The sequence below is a fragment of the Hylobates moloch genome, unplaced genomic scaffold, assembly GCF_009828535.3.
Source record: "Hylobates moloch isolate HMO894 unplaced genomic scaffold, HMol_V3 SCAFFOLD_12, whole genome shotgun sequence".
In the NCBI taxonomy this organism is placed as follows: Eukaryota; Metazoa; Chordata; class Mammalia; order Primates; family Hylobatidae; genus Hylobates; species Hylobates moloch.
The window spans coordinates 44,331,033-44,351,376 of NW_026652287.1; the positions used below are offsets into that span (position 1 = coordinate 44,331,033).

The window sequence follows — 20,344 nt, forward strand, 5'->3', positions numbered from 1 at the left end:
GTTAGAAGTGAACGTTATTTAGAGAGAAATAAAGACAGCTGGCCGGGCGCAGTGGCTCACGCCCGTACTTCCAGCACTTTGGGAGGCCGAGGCAGGTGGATCACGAGGTCAGGAGTTCGAGACCAGCCTGGCCAACACAGTGAAACCCCGTCTATACTAAAAATTCAAAAATTAACCGGGCGTGGTGGTGCACACTTGTAATCCCAGCTACTCAGGAAGCTGAGGCAGGACAATTGCTTGAACCCGGGAGGTGGAGATTGCAGTGAGCTGAGATCGCGCCACTGCACTCCAACCTGGGTGACAGAGCAAGACTCCGTCTCGAAAAAACAAAACAACACGACAACAATAACAACAAAAACAGATAATCAGTTAAAGAGTGAAATGTGTGCAATTTTGGGCAGGCAGTCAGGGGAAGCCTCTCTGAGTAGATGATATTTTGACCAAAGACCTAAAAAGAGGGGAGGGAGAAAAAGGTTGGCTGGGCACGGTGGCTCACACCTGTAATCCCAGCACTTTGGGAGGCCAAGGCGGGCAGATAACCTGAGGTCAGAAGTTCGAGATCAGCCTGACCAACATGGAGAAACCCTGTCTGTACCAAAAATACAAAATCAGCCGGGTGTGGTGGTACATGTCTGTAATCCCAGCTACTTGGGAGGCTGAGGCAGGAAAATCACTTGAACCTGGGAGACAGAGGTTGCGACGAGCCAAGATTGCACCATTGCACTCCAGCCTGGGCAACAAGAGCAAAACTCCGTCTCAAAAAAAAAAAAAAAAAAAATGCCAGAAGGATATCTGGAAGCTGACTGCTACACACACAAGAACATCAAGCGCAAAGGACTTGTGGTGAGACTGTATTCAGCATGCTCCCATGTATGTAACTGTGCTGGACTCTGTGATGTGGGTGTCACTACTGAGTATTTGTGCATTTTTGTTTGTTTTTGTTGAGATAGGGTCTTGCTCTGTTGCCCAGGCTGGAGTGCAGTGGCACAATCACTGCTCACTGCAGCTTTGACTTCCTTGGGCTAAAGCAATCCTCCTGCCTCAGACTCCCAAGTAGCTGGGACTACAAGGTGCACGCCACCGCACCTGGCTAAATTTTTTTTTTTTTTTTTTTTTTTTGAGACAGAGTCTCGCTCTGTCACCCGGGCTGGAGTGCAGTGGCGCGATCTCAGCTCACTGCAAGCTCCGCCTCCCAGGTTCACGCCATTTTTCTGCCTCAGCCTCCCAAGTAGCTGAGACTACAGGCACCTGCCACCATGCCCGGCCAATTTTTTTTTCTATTTTTAGTAGAGGCTGGGTTTCACCATGTTAGCCAGGATGGTCTTGATCTCCTGACCTCGTGATCTGCCCGCCTCGGCCTCCCAAAGTGCTGGGATTACAGGCGTGAGCCACCGCGCCTGGGCAACACCTGGCTAATTTTGAAGTATTTTGTAGAGATAGGGGTCTCCCTACATTGCCCAGGCTGGTCTTTAACTCTTGGCCTCAGGCAATCCTCCTGCCTTGGCCTCCCAAAGCACTGGGACTACAGACATGAGCCACCACACCCGGCCTGTTTGTGCATTTGGAGTGTTGAAATGTGAGGTGAATCATGGGTTGTATATCTGCTGGGGGATGGGGGCTGAGGTGGTGTGTTTGACAGCGCAGTGTATCGGTGTGCTTCACTGTGTGTCTGTGTGTATAGTGGCAATTTCATAGTTGCGTGTTTTGCAAGAGAAAGGGTGTGGGGGATGAATGTGGGACAGAGTTTGTATGGGATGCTTTGTGTCAGGATAGGGCAAGGTTGGAGCATGTGGATGATGGGGATTCTGAAAGTAGAATATATTCAGAGATGCCATGGTGTGTGTGTGTGTGTGTGTGTGTGTGTGTAGAGGGGTGTGAGGGTGCCCAGCTGTGTGAGTGGGTGTGTTGGGGGATGTCGTGGAGCTGTTTTCTGGTCCCAGAGGGAGAGAAAAAGCCCAGGAAATCTCACTTTCTTCCTGCCCCTGGGTCTCCAGGCAACGGCACCACTTTGGAGTTACCAGGAGACATGGTTGCCAGGGCAACACGGGCGTGAGTGGCAGCTCTGGGGCGAAGTCTGGGTGAGAAGATCCAGCCAGGGATCACGATCATTCACTTTGTTCCTCCCTTTCTCCCTGTTTCTCATCAATCCCACCTCCCTTCCTTCATTGTCTTAACGAGCATGTATTTGAGAACCTACAAATGTGCTAGGTGCTATTCTGGGTACTGGAGAACAGAAGTGAACAAAGACAAACAATGTCCCTGCTGTATCTCTCCTTCAGTCTTCCAGCTCCTGTCTCTTTATCTCTCCTGCTCCCTTCTTTGTCCTGCGGTCCTGCCTTCCCCCCGTACCACAAAGGCGGCCCCACAGAACCCCTTAGCCAGTGAGGAAGTAAGTTGAGAGCCTTCATCTCACAGACTTTCGGGGATGGCTGTTGATGTTTTGCACACGAGTGTCCATGAGCCTGTGTCCCCAGACGCACACTCCTGCCCATACTCAGGTGCACAGAAAGACAAGCACACAGCTCATCCCCCTCTCCAACTCTCAGTTGCCATTGGATGACATCAGCAAAACCACACACAAATACATGCCGATCACAATACTCCTCTGAGATATCATAAGAACCATTTTACAGCAGGGCAAACTGAGGCTAGGAGACTTTAAATAATATGTCACTCATTCTGGTCTACTCCTCCAACTCTCAATCCTTATATTTATCTGATTAGCTGACAATAATAGTATTCGTGCTGGTTCCCCCAGAAGCCTCCCTCAGGGAAGGGTCTTATTTCCCTATTTCCCTCGAATGCACCCCATTCCTCCGCATAGGTTCTAACCATTTGCCCATTCACCAGAGGAATCGAGTTTTGATGGACAGATTCCTACACCAATAGTGAAACTAAGTGAACTGTACCAATGCGGCCACGGCTTGGACGGGACTAAGGCTGGGAACGAGCCACCGATTGGTCAGAGCTACGCGGCGAATGGCGGAGACGCTGAGGCGGGTGCTAACCAGGGGCTGTGCGGTCTGGTCCGGGGAGGAGAACACGCCTGCCGCTGGACCGCCTTTGCTGCTGCTCGGTACACCAGGATCTGGAAAAACAGCGCTGCTATTTGCTGCGGCCCTAGAGGCGGCGGGGGAGGGCCAAGGCCCAGTACTCTTCCTGACACGAAGGCCTCTTCAAAGCCTGCCCCGCGGGACCGGAACGACTCTAGACCCAATGAGACTCCAGGTAACCGGGGTGGGAGCAGAGGCGTTCTAGCCAATGGTGGAGTAGATCCGGGATATTGAGTGACAGGTAGACAAGCCAATGGAGAGGACAGTGGAAGGGCGAGCCAGGGCAGCCACGACGGGTCGGAGTCAGGCAGGCGGAGTGAGGAGTGGCACCACGCGGAGCTTAGTTAAGATTGAAGTGAGAGCCCATCCAAGGATGGGCGGTGTTAGAAATAGGCGGTGCCCAGAGGGTGAAGTCAGGCCCATCAAGGGGCGGGGCTAAGCTTGGGTCCATTCTGGACCTGAGCTGGTTCCTGTTAGTGTGAAGGATGGGGTCAGACCGAGAATGCTGGGGAAGGGTTTTCCGTGGAAAAATTGCGCTAGAGATTTGGCCAAAAACAAACAAGCAAAAATGGCTTGCCCTCAACTAATACTCGGTAGTGATGAGTGCTGGAAAAAGGGGCGAATACAAGAATATTTAACAGCTCTGAGCTGGTTCATCCTGGAACCAAGGAAAGTATGCAAGGAGGCAGGGTTACTTTTGCGGAGTCTGGCTTCCTATGCTGAATCCGGCCCTTTCCTTCTGTTTCTCCTTCTAGAAGATCCGCTTCCAGTACCCACCCTCAACCCGAGAGCTTTTTCGGCTCCTGTGCTCTGCCCATGAGGCCCCAGGGCCAGCCCCCTCCCTTCTGCTGCTCGACGGCCTAGAAGAGTACCTAGCGGAAGACCCAGAGCCCCAGGAAGCCGCCTACCTCATTGCCTTACTTCTAGACACAGCTGCCCACTTCAGCCACCAGCTTGGGCCTGGCCGGGACTGTGGGCTCATGGTGGCCCTCCAGACCCAGGAGGAGGCAGATAGTGGGGACGTCCTGCACCTGGCACTGCTCCAGCGGTATTTTCCTGCCCAGTGCTGGCTGCAGCCAGATGCACCAGGTCCAGGAGAGCACGGCCTCCGAGCCTGCCTGGAGCCAGGCGGGCTGGGCCCCAGAACAGAGTGGTGGGTGACTTTCCGATCAGATGGAGAAATGATGATCGCTCCGTGGCCCACCCAGGCTGGTGACCCCAGCTCAGGCAAGGGTTCAAGCTCTGGAGGCCAGCCCTGAGCTTTGGTGGGTGACCACCTCTCTGTGCTTCAGTTTCCCATGGCTGGAATACTTACCTCAGGGACATATGCAGATCCAAAGACCTAAACAATGTAAAGTGCTTTTTCTCTTTTAAAAGTATAGCATTATCTTGTATATATTGTACCCAATCAATATGTTGTTTAGTTTTGTTGCTTTAAACTTTATAAAAAGAGCTTCAGGCCAGGCGTGGTGGCTCACGCCTGTATTCCCAGCACTTTGGGAGGCTGAGGCGGTCAGATCACCAGAGGTCAGGAGTTGGAGACCAGCCTGCCCAACATGATGAAACCCTGTACCAACTAAAAGTACAAAAAAAATTAGCTGGGTGTGGTGGCAGGTGCCTGTAGTCCCAGCTACTCGGGAGGCTGAGGCAAGAGAATCGGTTGAACCCGGGAGGCGGAGGTTGCAGTGAGCCGAGATTGTGCCACTACACTCCAGCCTGGGCGACAAAGCGAGAGACTCCATCTCAAAAAAAAAAAAAAAAAAAAAAAAAAAAAGTTTCATGATAAACATAATCTTCTGAGACTTCCTTCTTTTTGCACTCAACGTTGTTACTAAGATTCATCTACATTTTTTTATTTCATTCCTTTTTCCATATTGCATATAATTCCATGGGTGACTATACCCTGATTTCTTCATCATTGCCTTATTTACTGCTGTAAACATTCCTGCACACATGCCCTGGTACGTGTGTGTGTTTTTAGGGGCCGAGACAGGTGGATCACCTGAGGTCAGGAGTTCGAGGTCAGCCCGGCCAACATGGTGAAACCCCGTCTCTACTAAAAATACAAAATTTAGCCAGGCATGGTGGCATGTACCTGTAATCCCAGCTACTTGGGAGGCTGAGACAGAAGAATTGCTTGAACCCGGGAGGCAGACGTTGCAGTGAGCTGAGATGGAGCCACTGCACTCCAGCCTGGGTGATGGAGACGAGACTCCCTCTCAAAAAAAAAAAAAAAAAAAAAAAAAATCAGCCAGGCTTGGTGGTGCACGCCAGTAGTCCCAGCTACTCAAAAAGCTGAGGCAGGAGGATCGCCTGAGCCCAGGAGGTCGAGGCTGCAGCGAACCATGTTTGAGCTACTGGGCTCCAGCCTATGCAACAGAGTGAGACCCTGTCTCAGAAAAAAAAAAAAAGTAGTTAAAGCAAAACTCCTATTGAGTTACTTGTTGACACCAAGTGTCATCAGAGTCCTTTCTTAGAACATGGCCTGATTCAGAATTATTGTTGTTATTATTATTAGTGGCAGAGACCAGCTAGAGGCCCTTAAACAGCTTTGTTCTTCCTGGGTGTACAGCTAAACACCGGCCTTTCATGTGACTGGGGTCATGTGACTGTTTCCAGCCAATGAGGTGTGAGAAGAAGAGAGGAAGCCCATTTCCAGGCCAGATCCCTCAAATGGCCCATTGAGGGTCATTGCTGCCCTTTTTCTTCCCTTGCTGACTGGCAGTTTGTAGAATAGGGGATCCATCTAAGTACCTAAGAGAAGGTAGAGCTACAGACTGGAAGAGTCTGAACCTCTGACTCATCCCATGGATGGCTGCCCATTTGAGCTGAGTTAGGAGAGAGAAATCATTTAATGTGGTAAGCCACTAAGATTTAAGAGCTGTTTAACATACTATTTTGTTATGTTATGAATAGCATTCAGATTGCAGATCCAGCTTCTGAATAAGCTCAAGAATTTTAACTTCTACCCCTAAGGCCTATGCCCAGGGGAAGATGGGACTTACAGGGTGTTTGTAGAAATCATGGTAGAAAAACTTACATACATATGTGTATATATATATATATAGATACAAAAAAAAACTATACATATTTAAAAATACTGCAAGGTTGTGATTTCCTGAGCAGGATGGATTGGGCAGACAAAATCAGCAATGCCCCTGCTCCTGAGAGAGGCCTCGCCATCCCTGTTCAGTAAGTCTTGAGTCTGCACTGGTTCTCTGAGTCATATTGGATCCCTGATCATCTGCAGCCTGGTGTCCTAAGAGCAAGCCATATAGCTGGGGGGCAGAGGCTCAGCGGCTGGAATAAGGCTGTTCTCATAAGGGTTGGGGTAGGGGCCATCGGATAAGCCCCCTTGGGCTCCCTGGGAGTCCCCTGAGCTGTAGTCAGTTGAGATGCCAGAGTCAGATACCACAAGGTACAGGTACTTTAGGTGGGGTGGGGTAGGGGGCAGCTCAGGGCACAGTGTCCATGGACGCAAGAGCTGGGAGCTGGGGTCCAGGATAGTGTACTCAAAGCTGGCAGCAGAGGCTCCCTCTGGGCTGGGCTTCGAGGCCAAAGCAGATGAGCAGGAGGATGCTTCTGAGCCTTCATCCATGGCCACTAAGTCCACACTGCCACCAGGCCCTGGGAGGTCCTCACTGGGCGGGTTCTGGGGCAGCAACCATTTGTCCAGCACCAGATAGGTATCCTGGGCATGCTCACTGCCCACCGGCTCCAGCAGGGGGCCCTCATCATCTGTCCCCGGCTCCACTGCCTGCATCGTTGTCCCCCAGCAGCGCTCTGAGAGGACTTCCAGGGAAGCAGGTGGGTCCTCTGTGAAGGGGGTGCAGGGGCTCCACCACAGGCAGCCATCATTCTGGTACAGCCACAGCTGAAGAAATAGCACCAACCTGCTCAGAGAGGCCTGCAGTTTGGCTGCAAGAAGCAGGGAAGCCCAGGCACTGAGGGGACAACCAGGCCACCTACCTGGAAGTTACCCTTGTGGGTGGTGAAGAGGCCTTCAAACTCGCTCTCTGGGCTCGGGATGCCAGGCCAGATCTTCTGCTTCAGAGCCCTGTTGAAGCCAATAGAAATAGTTACATAGATATGACTCATTGAATACTCACCAATACCCCTCCACTCCCAGTCATAGGGGCACAGATACTCTTGGTCCCTGTGATCACAATGGAGGCAGAGGAGTACATCAGGGCTGGGGGACAGGGGTTTTGGCTGAAGCATTAGCAAGGCCCTACAAAAGGGTAAATGGAACAGGGTATTGAAGGGTACATAGGAGTTCAATATACATTAGTCATTCTCCCTTTAATCCTGGCCATGGCCAGGTGCAGTGGTTTACACCAGCACTATAATCCCAGTACTTTGGGAGGCTGAGGTGGGAGGATCACTTGAACCCAGGAGTTCAAGATCAGCCTGGGAAACATAGTGAGACCCCATCTCTAAAAAAAAATAAATAAATAAACCCAAAACCCCGGCCCAGATTTTTCCAGGAGGTCCATGATGTCACTTCATAGATAAATATTATGTTACCTTCTGGGGTAATGAGAGAAGGCATTCAGGATAAAATCCAAGCTGGGCACAGTGGCTCACACCTATAATCCCAGCACTTTGAGAGGCTGATGTGAGCAGATCACCTGAGGTCAGGAGTTCAAGACCAGCCTGGCCAACATGGTGGAACCCCCCTCTCTACTAAAACTACAAAATTAGCCAGGCATGCACGCCTGTAATCTCAGCTACTCAGGCAGTTGAGGCAGGAGAATCACTTGAACCTGGGAGGCAGAGATTGCAGTGAGCCAAGACTGCTGCCCTGCACTCCAGCTTGGGTGACAAGAGTGACTCTGTCTCAAAAAAATAAAATCCAAACTCCTCCCCACCACCCTGCAGAAGGCCCTGCATTATATGACCCCCGTCACCTCCCTCATCTCAATATCTGCCACACCCCCTTACATACTACTCTATCCATGTGGCAATTATTTTTTTTTTTTTGAGACGGAGTTTCACTCTTGTTGCCCAGGCTGGAGTGTGACGGCACAATCTCGGTTCACCTGCAACCTCCACCTCCCGGGTTCAAGCAATTCTCCTGCCTCAGCCTCCCAAGTAGCTGGGATTACAGGCATGTGCCACCACGCTTGGCTAATTTTGTATTTTTAGTAGAGATGGGGTTTCTCCATGTTGGTCAGGCTGGTCGTGAACTCCCAACCTCAGGTGATCTGCCTGCCTCGGCATCCCAAAGTGCTGGGATTACAGCACCGTGCCCGGCCATGCCATGTGGCAATTCTTGAAGCTGGCTGAATGTTCCAATCTCATTCCCACCTCAGGGCCTTTGCACTTGCTGTTTCTTCTCCCCACTTTTCAAGCGGCTGCTTCCTTCCAATCTTCAGGTTTCCGCTCTGATGTCACCTCCTCCTGGAGGCCTTCCCTGACCATCCTGTCATGTCACCACATCCTGTTTGTTTCTGTGATATCACTCATTACAATTTATCATCAAATATTTCTTGGGTCCCTTGTTTGTTGACTTGAGATCTACAAGGTCAGGGACTTGTGGTCAGGGTCTAGCTTGTTCTCCATTCTTTCTCCAGTGCCTGGCACATGTTTGGCACTCTGTATGTATTTTCCAACCAAGTAAATGAACAGGGCCATGAAAGACGACTAGAAGATTGCTTAGCAGACAAGGCAGGAAGGGCATTCCAGGCAGAGGGAACAGCATGGGCAAAAGCTTGGGGGTGTGAAATCACCTAGTGTGTGCTTGGAATTACAAGTACCTCAGAATGGCTGGTCTGATCATAGTGTGTGAGGAGCTTGACCGCAGGGGTGGGGAGGCATTCAGGGGCTTAAATTCTTTCACTAAATCCATCTAGTTGATTTTACAAAGGTGATGACACTGGGGAAAGGAGCTAACAAAGGGACCCAAGAAATGGCAGCCCCTGATGTAGAAGGAAAATCAGGTGAAAGTCCCTAAGAGCAGAAAATGTTAACGGAGAGTCTGGATCTAGTCTGGCATGCATCCCAGCCCTGCCACTGACGTGAATCCTTACTGCGTGACCTTGGGCAAGTGCGTGTCTCTCTGTGAGCCTAGGTTTCCATAGTGAAAGAGGACCGTTGGCGGGGAGGAGTCTGGGCCCAGCGCCCAAATGGGGAGCTCACCGGCGGTGGGAGAGCAGCGCGAGCACGGTCAGCAGCACCAGGATGAGCACGAGAATGAGGGAGAGCGTCAGGATAAGGCGGTCCAGGTCTAAGAGGCGGGGAGGAGGTCAGGGCGGTGGGCTTGCCCCGTGATTCGCCCCGGCTCTTCCTACACCCCGGCCTGGGGCCTCACCACTAGGCGTCAGCAGCGACACAGGCTCCGACCAGGCGCTCCAGAAGCCGCCGAAGCTCGGCTCAGCCATACGCGCGCGGACGGCGAAGGTGTAGCGCGTCCGGCCCCGCAGGTTGCTCAGCACACACTCGGTGCGACCCTCCAGGATCTCCACCTGGGGGCGGAACCAGGGCAAGGGAGGCGTGGCAGACAAAAATAGATCACGTGGGGGCGGGCCCTGGTGGAACTGAGCCAATCAGGAGAAAGGAAAACGGTGCCCTAGAATTGCAATGGGACCAATAAGAGTAGGGGGAGGAGCCCAAGGAAGCTCAGGGCCAATCAGAGAGAGTCTCTGGTACCAAGGGGCGGGACCCGGACAATTTAATAACTGGGCTAGCATGCGTAGAGGGAGCCGGGCGCTAAAGGGGTCTAGGGTTACGGGCTGGAGGGAGAAGAAGTTGGGGTTCAGCAGGCTTGCGAGGACATTAGGAAAGGGGGAGTGTCTGTGGGCGTGGAACGGTCTTCAGCACCAGGGTAATGGGATGTGGGATGTCACGGACCGGCCCTGAAGGCGGCACCGGGCGCGACCTCGAGAGGCGTGGCTGGGCCGCAGTCAGTAGAGCTTTGGGGGCTGGGCCGTAGGGGCTGGCCTCACCCTCTGCATGCTCCCTGCGCCGTTGCCGGCAGAGACGTCCACCTCGTAGCGGATGTGGGACGTCATGGGTGTCTCAGGCGGCGGGAGCCAGCGCAACACTACGTGGCCGCTCTCGTCAGCCAACCGCGCCACCAGCCCCACGGGGGCGTCCAGGAGCACTGCAGGCATGGGAGTTGGTCAGGTGGGCGAGGACTGAGACCCCTCTCCTCCGACCACTCCTCCATTCCCAGGGCACTTACCTACTTCATTGATGTGGATGACACGGTGATATCGCGGAGCGCCGGAGGCTGCTGTGACGCGTAACTCTAGGGGCACGAAGCTCGACGTGTCGGCTGTAGGCAGCGAACACCAGAAGCGCACCGCACCACGAGCCGTGGGAGCCTGGTGCAGGCGACACAGCTTCCATGGCTCATCCCTATGCGCCCAGGGACCCGGGAGGGAAGGGAGCAGGTTGGGAGGGGGGACCGGGGAGTTGGCATTGCCCGGCCTGTGGGGGGCTGTGTGTATGTGTGACACAAGGTCTAGCCTTGTGTGTGTGTGACAAGGTCTTCCTTCGTCGCCCAGGCTGGAGTGCAGTGGCACGATCATGGCTCACTTGCAGCCTCAAATTCTGGGGCTTAAGGGATCCTCCTACCCCAGCTTCCCAAGTAGTTGAGACCACAGGCACGCGCCACGCCTGGCTTTTTTTTTTTTGAGACGGAGTTTCGCTCTTGTTGCCCAGGCTGGAATGCAATGGCGCTACCTCGGCTCACCGCAACCTCCGCCTCCCGGGTTCAAGTGATTCTCCTGCCTCAGCCTCCCGAGTAGCTGGGACTACAGGCGCCCGCCACCACGCCCGGCTAATTTTTTGTATTTTTAGTAGAGACGGGGTTTCACCATGTTAGCCAGGATGGTCTCGATCTCCTGACCTCGTGATCCGCCCGCCTCGGCCTCCCAATAATTTTGTACTTTTAGTAGAGATAGAGTTTCTCCATGTTGGCCAGGCTGGTCTGAAACTCCCGACCTCAGGTGATCCGCCCGCCTCAGCCTCCCAAAGTGCTGAGATTACAGGGGTGAGCCACTGCGCCCAGTCAAATTTTTTAAGAGACGGAGATCTCGCTGTGTTGCCCAGGCTGGTCTTGAACTCCTGGGCTCAAGCAGTTCTTCCGCCTCGACCTTCCAAAGAGTTGGGATTACAGGCATGAGCCACTGCTGGCCTCCTTTTGGATACTACCTCGAGAAGGCTTCCCAGCCCCGACGTAGTAACGCCTTACCCTCTATTTGGAGGCGTTGTATTCCCAGACTGATGTTTGGGGTCGCGTTCCAGCGGTGATCGCGGGAGTGTTCGCGCCCCGGCCCATAGGGGGCGTGCCAGCCCTGGACCCTCAGGTTTCCCTCCAGTGACCACGACTGGAGGCGCCGTCGGGCCTCAAACAGCAGGGGACATACGAGGCTACGACCTCCAGGGAGCTCTGCCCCACCCCCTCCCTCAGCCCATGGAGGCGCCCGCCGGATCGGACTCACTCGAGCTGGTAGGAGAAGCTGTAGTTTCCCGGGCCCACCCCAGCGCTCGCCGCTTCCTCCCAGAAACACACCAAGTCCTCCAACCGCTCGGTGAAGCACAGAAGCTCTTCGGGCCCGCGGGCAGCCAGCAAGGCCGCTGGGGAGGGGCGACAAAGGAAGGGCATGGGGGTCTGAACTCTATCCTCGGGAGACAGCCCCCTCCTCTTCCCTCCCGCAGCCTGGGCGGACCCGATAAGAAAAAAGCCCCGCCCTGCCATCTCTCCAAGCGGGGCCCTTGGAGGGGTCCGCAGAGGTGGTGCCCCCCTAATTCCCAGGGGCAAATTGCTCGCCTTACTGTCCCCCGCCGTCACCACTCGCGCACACCTGCCCACGCTGCGGCCACTGAGCTGGGCGCGGCGTTCAAGACCTCGAGCTCGGGACTGCCAGCCCCGCCCCAGCCTAGGACACGCGCGCAGCTGGGGGTGTGTGCGGAGAGGCGGGCCCCCTATCGGCCCCGGCAGGCTCCCCGCCAACCGATAGCGCCAACCGTGCCCCCCGCCTCCCTCCCTCCACCGGGCCGGGCAAGTGATCTGGCGCCCTCACACAAACCGTGTTTACAGTAGCCTGTGGCTTGGCCCCTCTAACTCGGACCCGGGCTTTATCCTCCCTCCCCTACGGAGGGTCGGCTTGGTCCCCACCCCCCAGGGACCTTAGCACCAAGTCTGCCCCCTTAGGATTTAGCATGTCCCAGACTCCCTGAAAAGGTAAAACGGGAACCTTAAGCCCACTCTAGCTCTTCCCCGGGACGCGATCAGTAGTCTTGGATCCTAACATACCCCACCCCGCCCCCCACCCATCCAGGACCCAGTCTAAGGGTTCAGATGCCAGCTTGGCCCCCAGGACCCGATCAGGAAGTCCAGAAACAGGCATGACCCCCAGGACCTAGGCTGGGAGTTCAGGCCCCAGTATGGTCCTGCAGGCTCCAGTGTAGGGGTCCACACGCAGCTCATCCTTACCTTTGCTCTCGAACTTGGGGTCCGGGAGGTTGGGCGGGGGCGCCCAAGCGGCCCCAGCGAGCAGGAGACAAAGGGAGCCGACCTGGGGCCAGAGGGACGCCCCGAGGTGGTCCATGATACAGCCCCCGCCACGGGAAGCCCAGGGCTCCTGCCCCTCCGTCCCCCACCCCTGGCACAGTCCACAGCTGGGTCAGCAGCTGCCTCCGCCGGACGCAGCTGACCAGGCCCTTCCCGACCAGGCGCCTCTAAGTGGCAGATCCCCGAGGGGGCGGGGCCAGCACTCAGCCTGGGTAGAGATAAGTGCCTGGCGGGAGGAGGCAGGGGCCCTTCCCGAGCCAGGGGCCGCTTGGGGGCAGGGGAAGGGGTTGGGCTGCAACAGTTCCCGTTCTGGCTTCAGACACACTTTTTTTTTTCCTATGTGGCCCTGGACAGGTGACTTACCTTACCTGAGCTTCAGACTTCTCATCTGTAAAATCTAGCCTGGCACATAGCAAACATTCCAAAAAATGTATCTACTGATTTTATTGCAGAAATCAGCATCTCTTCCCAGCCTGGAAATAAATAAAAATTATTTTCTCTCTCTCTCTCTCTCTCTCCTTCCTTCCTTCCCTCTCTCTCTCTGTCTCAGTCAGGGTGTTGCTCTGTCACCCAGGCTGGAGTGCAGTGGCACAATCATAGCTCACTGCAGCCCCTGGACTGAAGCAATCTGCCCACCGCACCTGGCTAATTTTTAAAATTCTTTGTAGGGATGGGATCCCACTATGTTGTCCAGGCTGGTCTTGAAATCCTGGACTTAAGCAATCTTCCAGCCTCCATCTCCCAATGTGCTGGGAATACCAGCATGAGCCACTGAAGCCAGCCAATAATAATGCTTACAACGAAGAGCAGTTGAGTGTTTGCACAGTGCTAGGCCATGCTTCTGGACAGTATGCATAATATGTGAGATTTTCATTTATGAATTTTTGGGAAAAAAATTTTTACCACCCACATTTTTATTCTCTTGGGCTGGGCCCAGTGGCTCACGCCTATAATCCCAGCACTTTGGGAAGCCGATGCAAGCAAATCACTTGAGGTCAGGAGTTCGAGACCAGCCTTGCCAACATGGTGAAATCCCATCTCTACTAAAATTACAAAAATTAGCCAGGTGTGGTGGCGTGTGCCTGTAATCCCAGCTACTCAGGAGGCTGAGGCATGAGAACTGCTTCAATCTGGGAGATGAAGATTGCAGTGAGCCAAGATCATGCCACTGCACTCCAGCCTGGGCAACAGAGTGAGACTCCATCTCAAAAAATAATAATAATTGGCTGGGCGCAGTGGCTCATACCTGTAATCCCAACACTTTGGGAGGCCGAGACAGGTGGATCATGAGGTCAGGAGTTCGAGACCAGCCTGGCCAACATGGCGAAACCACATCTCTACTAAAAATACAAAAATTAGCCAGGCGTAGGCCGGGCGCAGTGGCTCACGCCTGTAATCCCAGCACTTTGGGAGGCCGAGGTGGGCAGATCACGAGGTCAAGAGATCAAGACCATCCTGGCCAACATGGTAAAACCCTGTCTCTACCAAAAATACAAAAATTAGCTGGGCGTGGTGCTGCATGCCTGTAATCCCAGCTACTTGGGAGGCTGCAGGAGAATCGCTTGAACCCAGGAGCCAGAGGTTTCAGTGAGCCAAGATTGTGCCACTGCACTCCAGCCTGGTGACAGAGTGGGACTCCCTCTCAAAAAAAAAAAAAAAAAAGAAAAGTCCAGCGTGGTGGTGGGTGCCTGTAATCCCAGCTACTCAGGAGGCTGAGGCAGGAGAATTGCTTGAAACCGGAAGGCAGAGGTTGCAGTGAGCTGAGATCACACCATTGCACTCCAGGCCGGGCAACAAGAATGAAACTCTGTCTCAAAAAAATAGGCCAGGCACAGTGGCTCACGCCTGTAATCCCAGCACTTTGGGAGGCTGAGGCGGGTGGATCACAAGATCAGGAGATCGAGACCATCCTGGCTAACACGGTGAAACACTGTCTCTACTAAAAATAGAAAAAATTAGCCAGGCGTGGTGGCACGCGCCAGTAGTACCAGCTACTCGGGAAACTGAGGCAGGAGAATGGCGTGAACCCGGGGGGTGGAGCTTGCAGTGAGCCAAGATTGCAAGACTCTGTCTCAAAAAAATAAATAAAATAAATAAATAAATAAATAAATAAAAATAAAAGTAAATAAATAAAAATAAAATAAAATAGCAATACTCCAACCCTGTTGCTATTAAGCAGGTGGGTTTTTTGTTTTTGTTTGCAGCCAATGTGCTGATTGTCACCTGACATGTATTTGATGTTTTGTTATTGATTCGCTGCCTTTACTACTCCATGAAAACAGGGATTTTTTTTTTTTTTAGATGGTGTCTCGCTCTGTCACCCAGGTTGGAGTGCAATGGCACAATCTTGGCTCACTGCAGCCTTCGCCTCCTGGATTCAAGCAATTCTTCTTCCTCATCCTCCAGAGTAGTTGGGACTACAGGTGTGTGCCACCACACCCAGCTAATTTTTGTAGTTTTAGTTGAAACGGGGTTTTGCTGTGTTGGCCAGGCTTGTCTTGAGCTCCTGACCTCAAGTGATTCCCCCGCCTCAGCCTCCCAAAGTGCTGGGATTACTGGCGTGAGTCACTGAGCCCGGCCAGGGATTTTTTTTTTTTTTTTTGTGGAGTCTCGCTCTTGTTGCCCAGGCTGCAGTACAATGGCATGATCTTGGTTCACTGCAACCTCCGCCTCCTGGGTTCAAGTGATTCTCCTGCCTCTGCCTCCAGAGTAGCTGGGATTACAGGCACCCGCCACCACGCCCGGCTATTTTTTTGTATTTTTAGTAGAGACGGGGTTTCACCATGTTGGCCAGGCTGGTCTCGAACTCCTGGCTTTGTGATCTGCCCGCCTTGGCCTCCCAAAGTGCTGGGATTACAGGCATGAGCCATCTCACCCAGCCTCAGGCAGGGATTTATTTTTACCCTTTTGTTCTTTGCTGTATCCCTAGCATATAGAACAGGGCCTGGCACACAGTAGAAGCTCAAGAAATATTTTGTGGAGTAAAAGATTAGAGATGTAGAGAAAATCAAGCTGAGAGAGGTAGAGAAACAGCTGATCTCGTGTTAGCCACTGGGTACAACTGTGCCTGCGTAACCCTGCGCTTTTAAAAACGGAAGTCAACGCAAATCTCTTCCTCAGGAAATTGATATTTAGACGGTGCATGTATGTGAGAGGGAGGCAGAACAAACGAGACGGACACCTGTTTCATAACTTTGGTCACAATAAATTGTTATGAATGGCAAACCGGCCCCAGAGTTAAATGCATGTTTTCTGGAGTTGGATCAATATTTGAACAGCACCCGCTTACCATGGGACCTTGAGTAAGTTACTTAACCCTCCCTTGCCTGAAGCCTGGCTGACATGGTGAGACCTCGTCTCTATAAAACACGTTTTTCTGTTTGTTTGTTTGTTTTTTGTTTTTTTAAGTAAGCCAGATGAGGTGGCACACGTCTGTGGTCCTAGCTACTCGGGAGGCTGAGGTGGGAGGATCACTTGAGCCCAGAAGGTGTAGGCTGCAGTGAACCATGTTCATGCTGCTGCAATCCAGCCTGGGTGACAGAGTGAGATCCCGTCTCTACAAAACATTTTTTGTTTGTTTGTTTGTTTGAGAGACGGAGTCTTTCTCTGTCACCCAAGCTGGAGTGCAATGGCGCCATCTCGGCTCACTGCAACCTCTGTTTCCCGGGTTCAAGCTATTCTCCTGCCTCAGCTTCCCGAGTAGCTGGGACTACAGATGTGTGCCACCATGCCCAGCTAATTTTTTTATTTTTTTTAGTAGAGGTGGGGTTTTGCTATGTGTTGGCCAGGCTGGTCTCGAACTCCTGACCTCAGGTGATGCGCCTGCCTTGGCCTCCCAAAGTGTTGGAGTGTTGGAATTACAGGTGTGAGCCACCATGCCCAGCCAATTTTTTTTTTTTTTTTTTTTTTGAGACAGAGTCTCACTCAGCTGCCCAGGCTGGAGTGCAGTGGTGCGACCTCAGCTCACTGGAACCACCGTCTCCTGGGTTCAAGTGATTCTCCCATCTCAGCATCCTGAGTAGCTGGGATTATAGGCACCCACCATCGCTAATTTTTGTATTTTAGTAGAGACAGAGTTTCACCATGTTGGCCAGGCTGGTCTTGAACTTCTGACCTCAGGTGATCCACCCACCTCAGCCTCCCAAAGTGCTAGGATTACAGGCGTGAGCCATCTCACCCGGCCAACTTTGTTTTTAAGTTAGCCAGGCGAGGTGGCATGCGTCTGTGGTCTGAGCTACTCAGGGGCTGAAGTGGGATGATTAATTGAGCCTAGGAGGTGGAGGCTACAGTGAACCATGTTCACACCATGGCACTCCAGCCTGGGTGACAGAGTGAGACCCCATCTCAAAAAAAAAAAAAAAAAAAAAATAGTGGACGGTAAGTGTCTCTTCCGGCCCAGACATGGTGGCTCATGCCTCTAATTCCAGCACTTTGGAAGGCCGAGGCAGAAGAATCAATTGAAGATAGTAGTTTGAGACCAGCCTGGGCAACATAGCAAGACCCTGACTCTACAAAAAAGAAGAAACATTAGCCTGGTGTGGTGGTATGTGCCTGTAGTCCCAGCTACTCAGGAGGTTGAGTAGGATCACCTGAGTCCAGGAGTTCGAGGCTGCCGTGAGCTATGATCGCACCACTGCGCTCCAGCCTGGTTACAGAGCAAGACACTGTCTCTAAAAATAAATAAATAAATAAATAAATAAATAAGTGAATAAATAAATAAATAAAACGTATAAAGTGAAAATAGTGTCTACTCCATAGGGCTACGGTAAGGATTAAATTAGATTGTGTCAAATTTTTTTTTTTTCTTTTTTTGAGATGGAATTTCGCTCTTGTTGCCCAGGCTAGAGTGCAATGGCACAATCTCGGCTCACTGCAACCTCCGCCTCCCAGGTTCAAGTGATTCTCCTGCCTCAGCCTCCCGAGTAGCTGGGATTACAGGCATGTACCACCACGCTCGGCTAATTTTGCATTTTTAGTAGAGACGGGGTTTCTCCATGTTGAGGCTGGTCTCGAACTCCTGACCTCAGGTGATCCGCCCGCCTCGGCCTCCCAAAGTGTTGGGATTGCAGGCGTGAGCCACCGCACCCGGCCCCTGTGTCAAGTTCTTAAAACAATTCTTGATATACAATAAGCATTCAGTAAGTATAGCAATTTGCTTAAACTAGTTCAAGAAGGATGTTGAACTAATAACTAAATGATCTTAAGAGGCCGGGTGTGGTGGCTCATGCCTGTAATCCCAACACTTTGGGAGACAGAGGAAAAAAATACCCATTTGGGCAAAAAATATCCAAATTGTCTTAAGGTCTTTCATTTCTTTTCTTTTTCTTTTTCTTTTCTTTTCTTTTCTTTTTTTTTTTTTGAGACAAAGTCTCTCTTTGTCACCCAGGCTGGAGTACAGTGGTGCAATCTTGGCTCACTGCAACCTCTGACTCCCGGGTTTAAGCGATTCTCTCCTGCCTCACTCTCCTGAGTAGCTGGGATTACAGGCGTGCACCATCACGCCCGGATAATTTTTGTATTTTTATTTTTATTTTTTATTTATTTATTTATTTTTTTTTGAGACAGAGTCTCGCTGTCGCCCAGGCTGGAGTGCAGTGGCGTGATCTCAGCTCACTGCAAGCTCCGCCTCCCGGGTCCATGCCATTCTCCTGCCTCAGCCTCTCTAGCAGCTGGGACTACAGGCGTCTGCCACCACGGCAGGCTAATTTTTTGTATTTTTAGTAGAGACGGGGTTTCACTGTGTTAGCCCGGATGGTCTCGATCTCCTGACCTCGTGATCTGCCCGCCTTGGCCTCCCAAAGTGCTGGGATTACAGGCGTGAGCCACCGTGCCCGGCCCAATTTTTGTATTTTTAGTAGAGATGGGGTTTCACCATGTTGGTCAGGCTGGTCTCGAACTCCTGACCTCGTGATCCACCTGACTCGGCCTCACAAAGTGCTGGGATTACAGGCATAAGCCACTGTGCCTGGCCAGTCTTAAGGTCTTAATACTCACAGAAGACCAAAATTTAAAAAAAAAGCCTGTAAAGGAGCAGCCAGACACGGTATGGCTCACGCCTGTAATCCCAGCATTTTGGGAGGCCAAGGCAGGTGGATCATGAGGCTAGGAGTTTGAGACCAGTCTGATCAAAATGGTGAAACCCTGTCTCTACTAAAAATGCAAAAATTAGCCAGGCGTGGTGGCACGCGCCTGTTATCCTACCTACTCAATAGGCTGACACAGGACAATCGCTTGAACCCGGGAGGCGGAGGTTGCAGTAAGCCAAGATCTGCCCATTGCACTCCAGCCTGCGCAACAAAGCGAGACTCTGTAAAAAAAAAAAAAAAAAAAAAAAAAAAAAGCATGTGTCTGCTAGTAATTGGTCTTTCATCAGAACTTATATGATACTTAAATTTCTCTATCTCTTCTCCCAACCCACATAATTCCTGGGCATTCCTCACTGTTGCTCCAGGGATAATGTTTGAAAACCTAGTGATTATTTTTTGCCCATTCACCAGAACTGCCCCTTCTCCTCATAACAGCCCCCACATTTAATGTCCACTTATGGACTCTCGCAGGCTCCACCCCTGTGATTCAAAGCTTCTGTGCCAGCTCAAAGGGTGGACGCAGGACCCAGGCCTGGCTAATCAGCACATCTCATTCCCCTGAACACAGTGATTGGTTTAGGGGTGGACACATGACACAAATTGGCCCAATGGGCGCCTGCTCTGGGACTTTTTGCTGGAGCTGATGGGAAGGAGGGGCTCTGCTTGCATGGGATGGGGGAGCTGTTGGGATATAAGCCTATGCCTCCACAAGGTATGAACCTGCCTTGGAGTAGAGCTGTATATATATATATATATATATATATATTTTTTTTTTGTAGAGACGGAGTCTTGCTCTGTCTCCCAGGCTGGAGTGCAGTGGCGTGATCTCGGCTCACTGCAACCTCCGCCTTCTGGGTTCAAGCAATTCTCTTGCCTCAGCCTCCCAAGTAGCTGGGATTACAGGTGTGTGCCACCACACCCAGCTATGAGTAGAGCTATATTAAATAAAATATTCTTTGGGCTACTGTAACAGCAACTCAAATAATAGTGGCTTAAGTAAGATAAACATTTATTTCTCTGTTATGTAACACTCCAAGTATCAACAGTCCAATATGGCAGCTCCCTGGTCTCATAGGCCCAGGCTCCTTTTAGCTTGTTGCTCAACTGTTCAGAGGGTGTGAACCACCTAATCCAGAATGATCCACTCTACATCTTCATTCCGACCAGCAGGAGGGAGGAAAGGGGGAAAAGAAGGACACACTGCTTCCCTTTAAGGGCAGGCGCTGAAATTTGTTCACATCCTTTCCCTTTGTATCTTATTGGCCAAGACTTAGCCAATGGCCAGATATGACCACACCTTGCTGCAGAGGAGGTGGGAAATATGGCTTTTACTTTGGGAGGCCAGCTAAAAATCAGTGGTTCCATTACCGTAGAAGAAGGTGATTAAATTTGGGGGACAATGGACTATCTCATTCTCAGAGCAAATCAGAGCAAAGAGACAGAAAGAAAACCCTGATGACATCTTTTGAGTGCCTGGATACAACTGTGCCTGAAGCCCTACTCATTGGACATTTCAATTGCATGAGCCACAAATTTCCTTTTTTGCACAAGCCTGTTTGAATTGGATTTTTGGTTGCTTGCAACAGAAAGAACTCTGATTAGTGCAATGAGATGTAAAGACCATAGCTGATGTTCTCTGCTGAGTAGGAGCTCATAAGTGGGCATATTATTGTTGCTGTGAC

At 51.8% G+C, this 20,344-nt stretch overlaps 2 protein-coding genes across 2 annotated transcripts; one reads left to right on the plus strand and one right to left on the minus strand.

Annotated features, from left to right (window-relative positions):
* The first annotated feature begins 2,964 nt into the window (after positions 1–2,964).
* On the plus strand, positions 2,965–4,772 carry SWSAP1 (SWIM-type zinc finger 7 associated protein 1). Its single transcript, XM_032171534.2, has 2 exons — positions 2,965–3,228; positions 3,809–4,772. The coding sequence occupies exons 1-2, from the start codon at positions 2,980–2,982 to the stop codon at positions 4,310–4,312; spliced, it is 753 nt and encodes a 250-aa protein (XP_032027425.1). The 5' UTR covers positions 2,965–2,979; the 3' UTR covers positions 4,313–4,772.
* A 717-nt stretch (positions 4,773–5,489) lies between these two features.
* On the minus strand, positions 5,490–12,725 carry EPOR (erythropoietin receptor). Its single transcript, XM_032169738.2, has 8 exons — positions 12,499–12,725; positions 11,504–11,639; positions 10,240–10,415; positions 10,001–10,158; positions 9,367–9,520; positions 9,195–9,282; positions 7,023–7,110; positions 5,490–6,927 (listed from the first exon to the last, which is right to left on the minus strand). Exons 1-8 carry the CDS (start codon positions 12,611–12,613, stop codon positions 6,313–6,315), a joined length of 1,530 nt encoding a protein of 509 aa, XP_032025629.1. The 5' UTR covers positions 12,614–12,725; the 3' UTR covers positions 5,490–6,312.
* Positions 12,726–20,344: the final 7,619 nt, after the last annotated feature.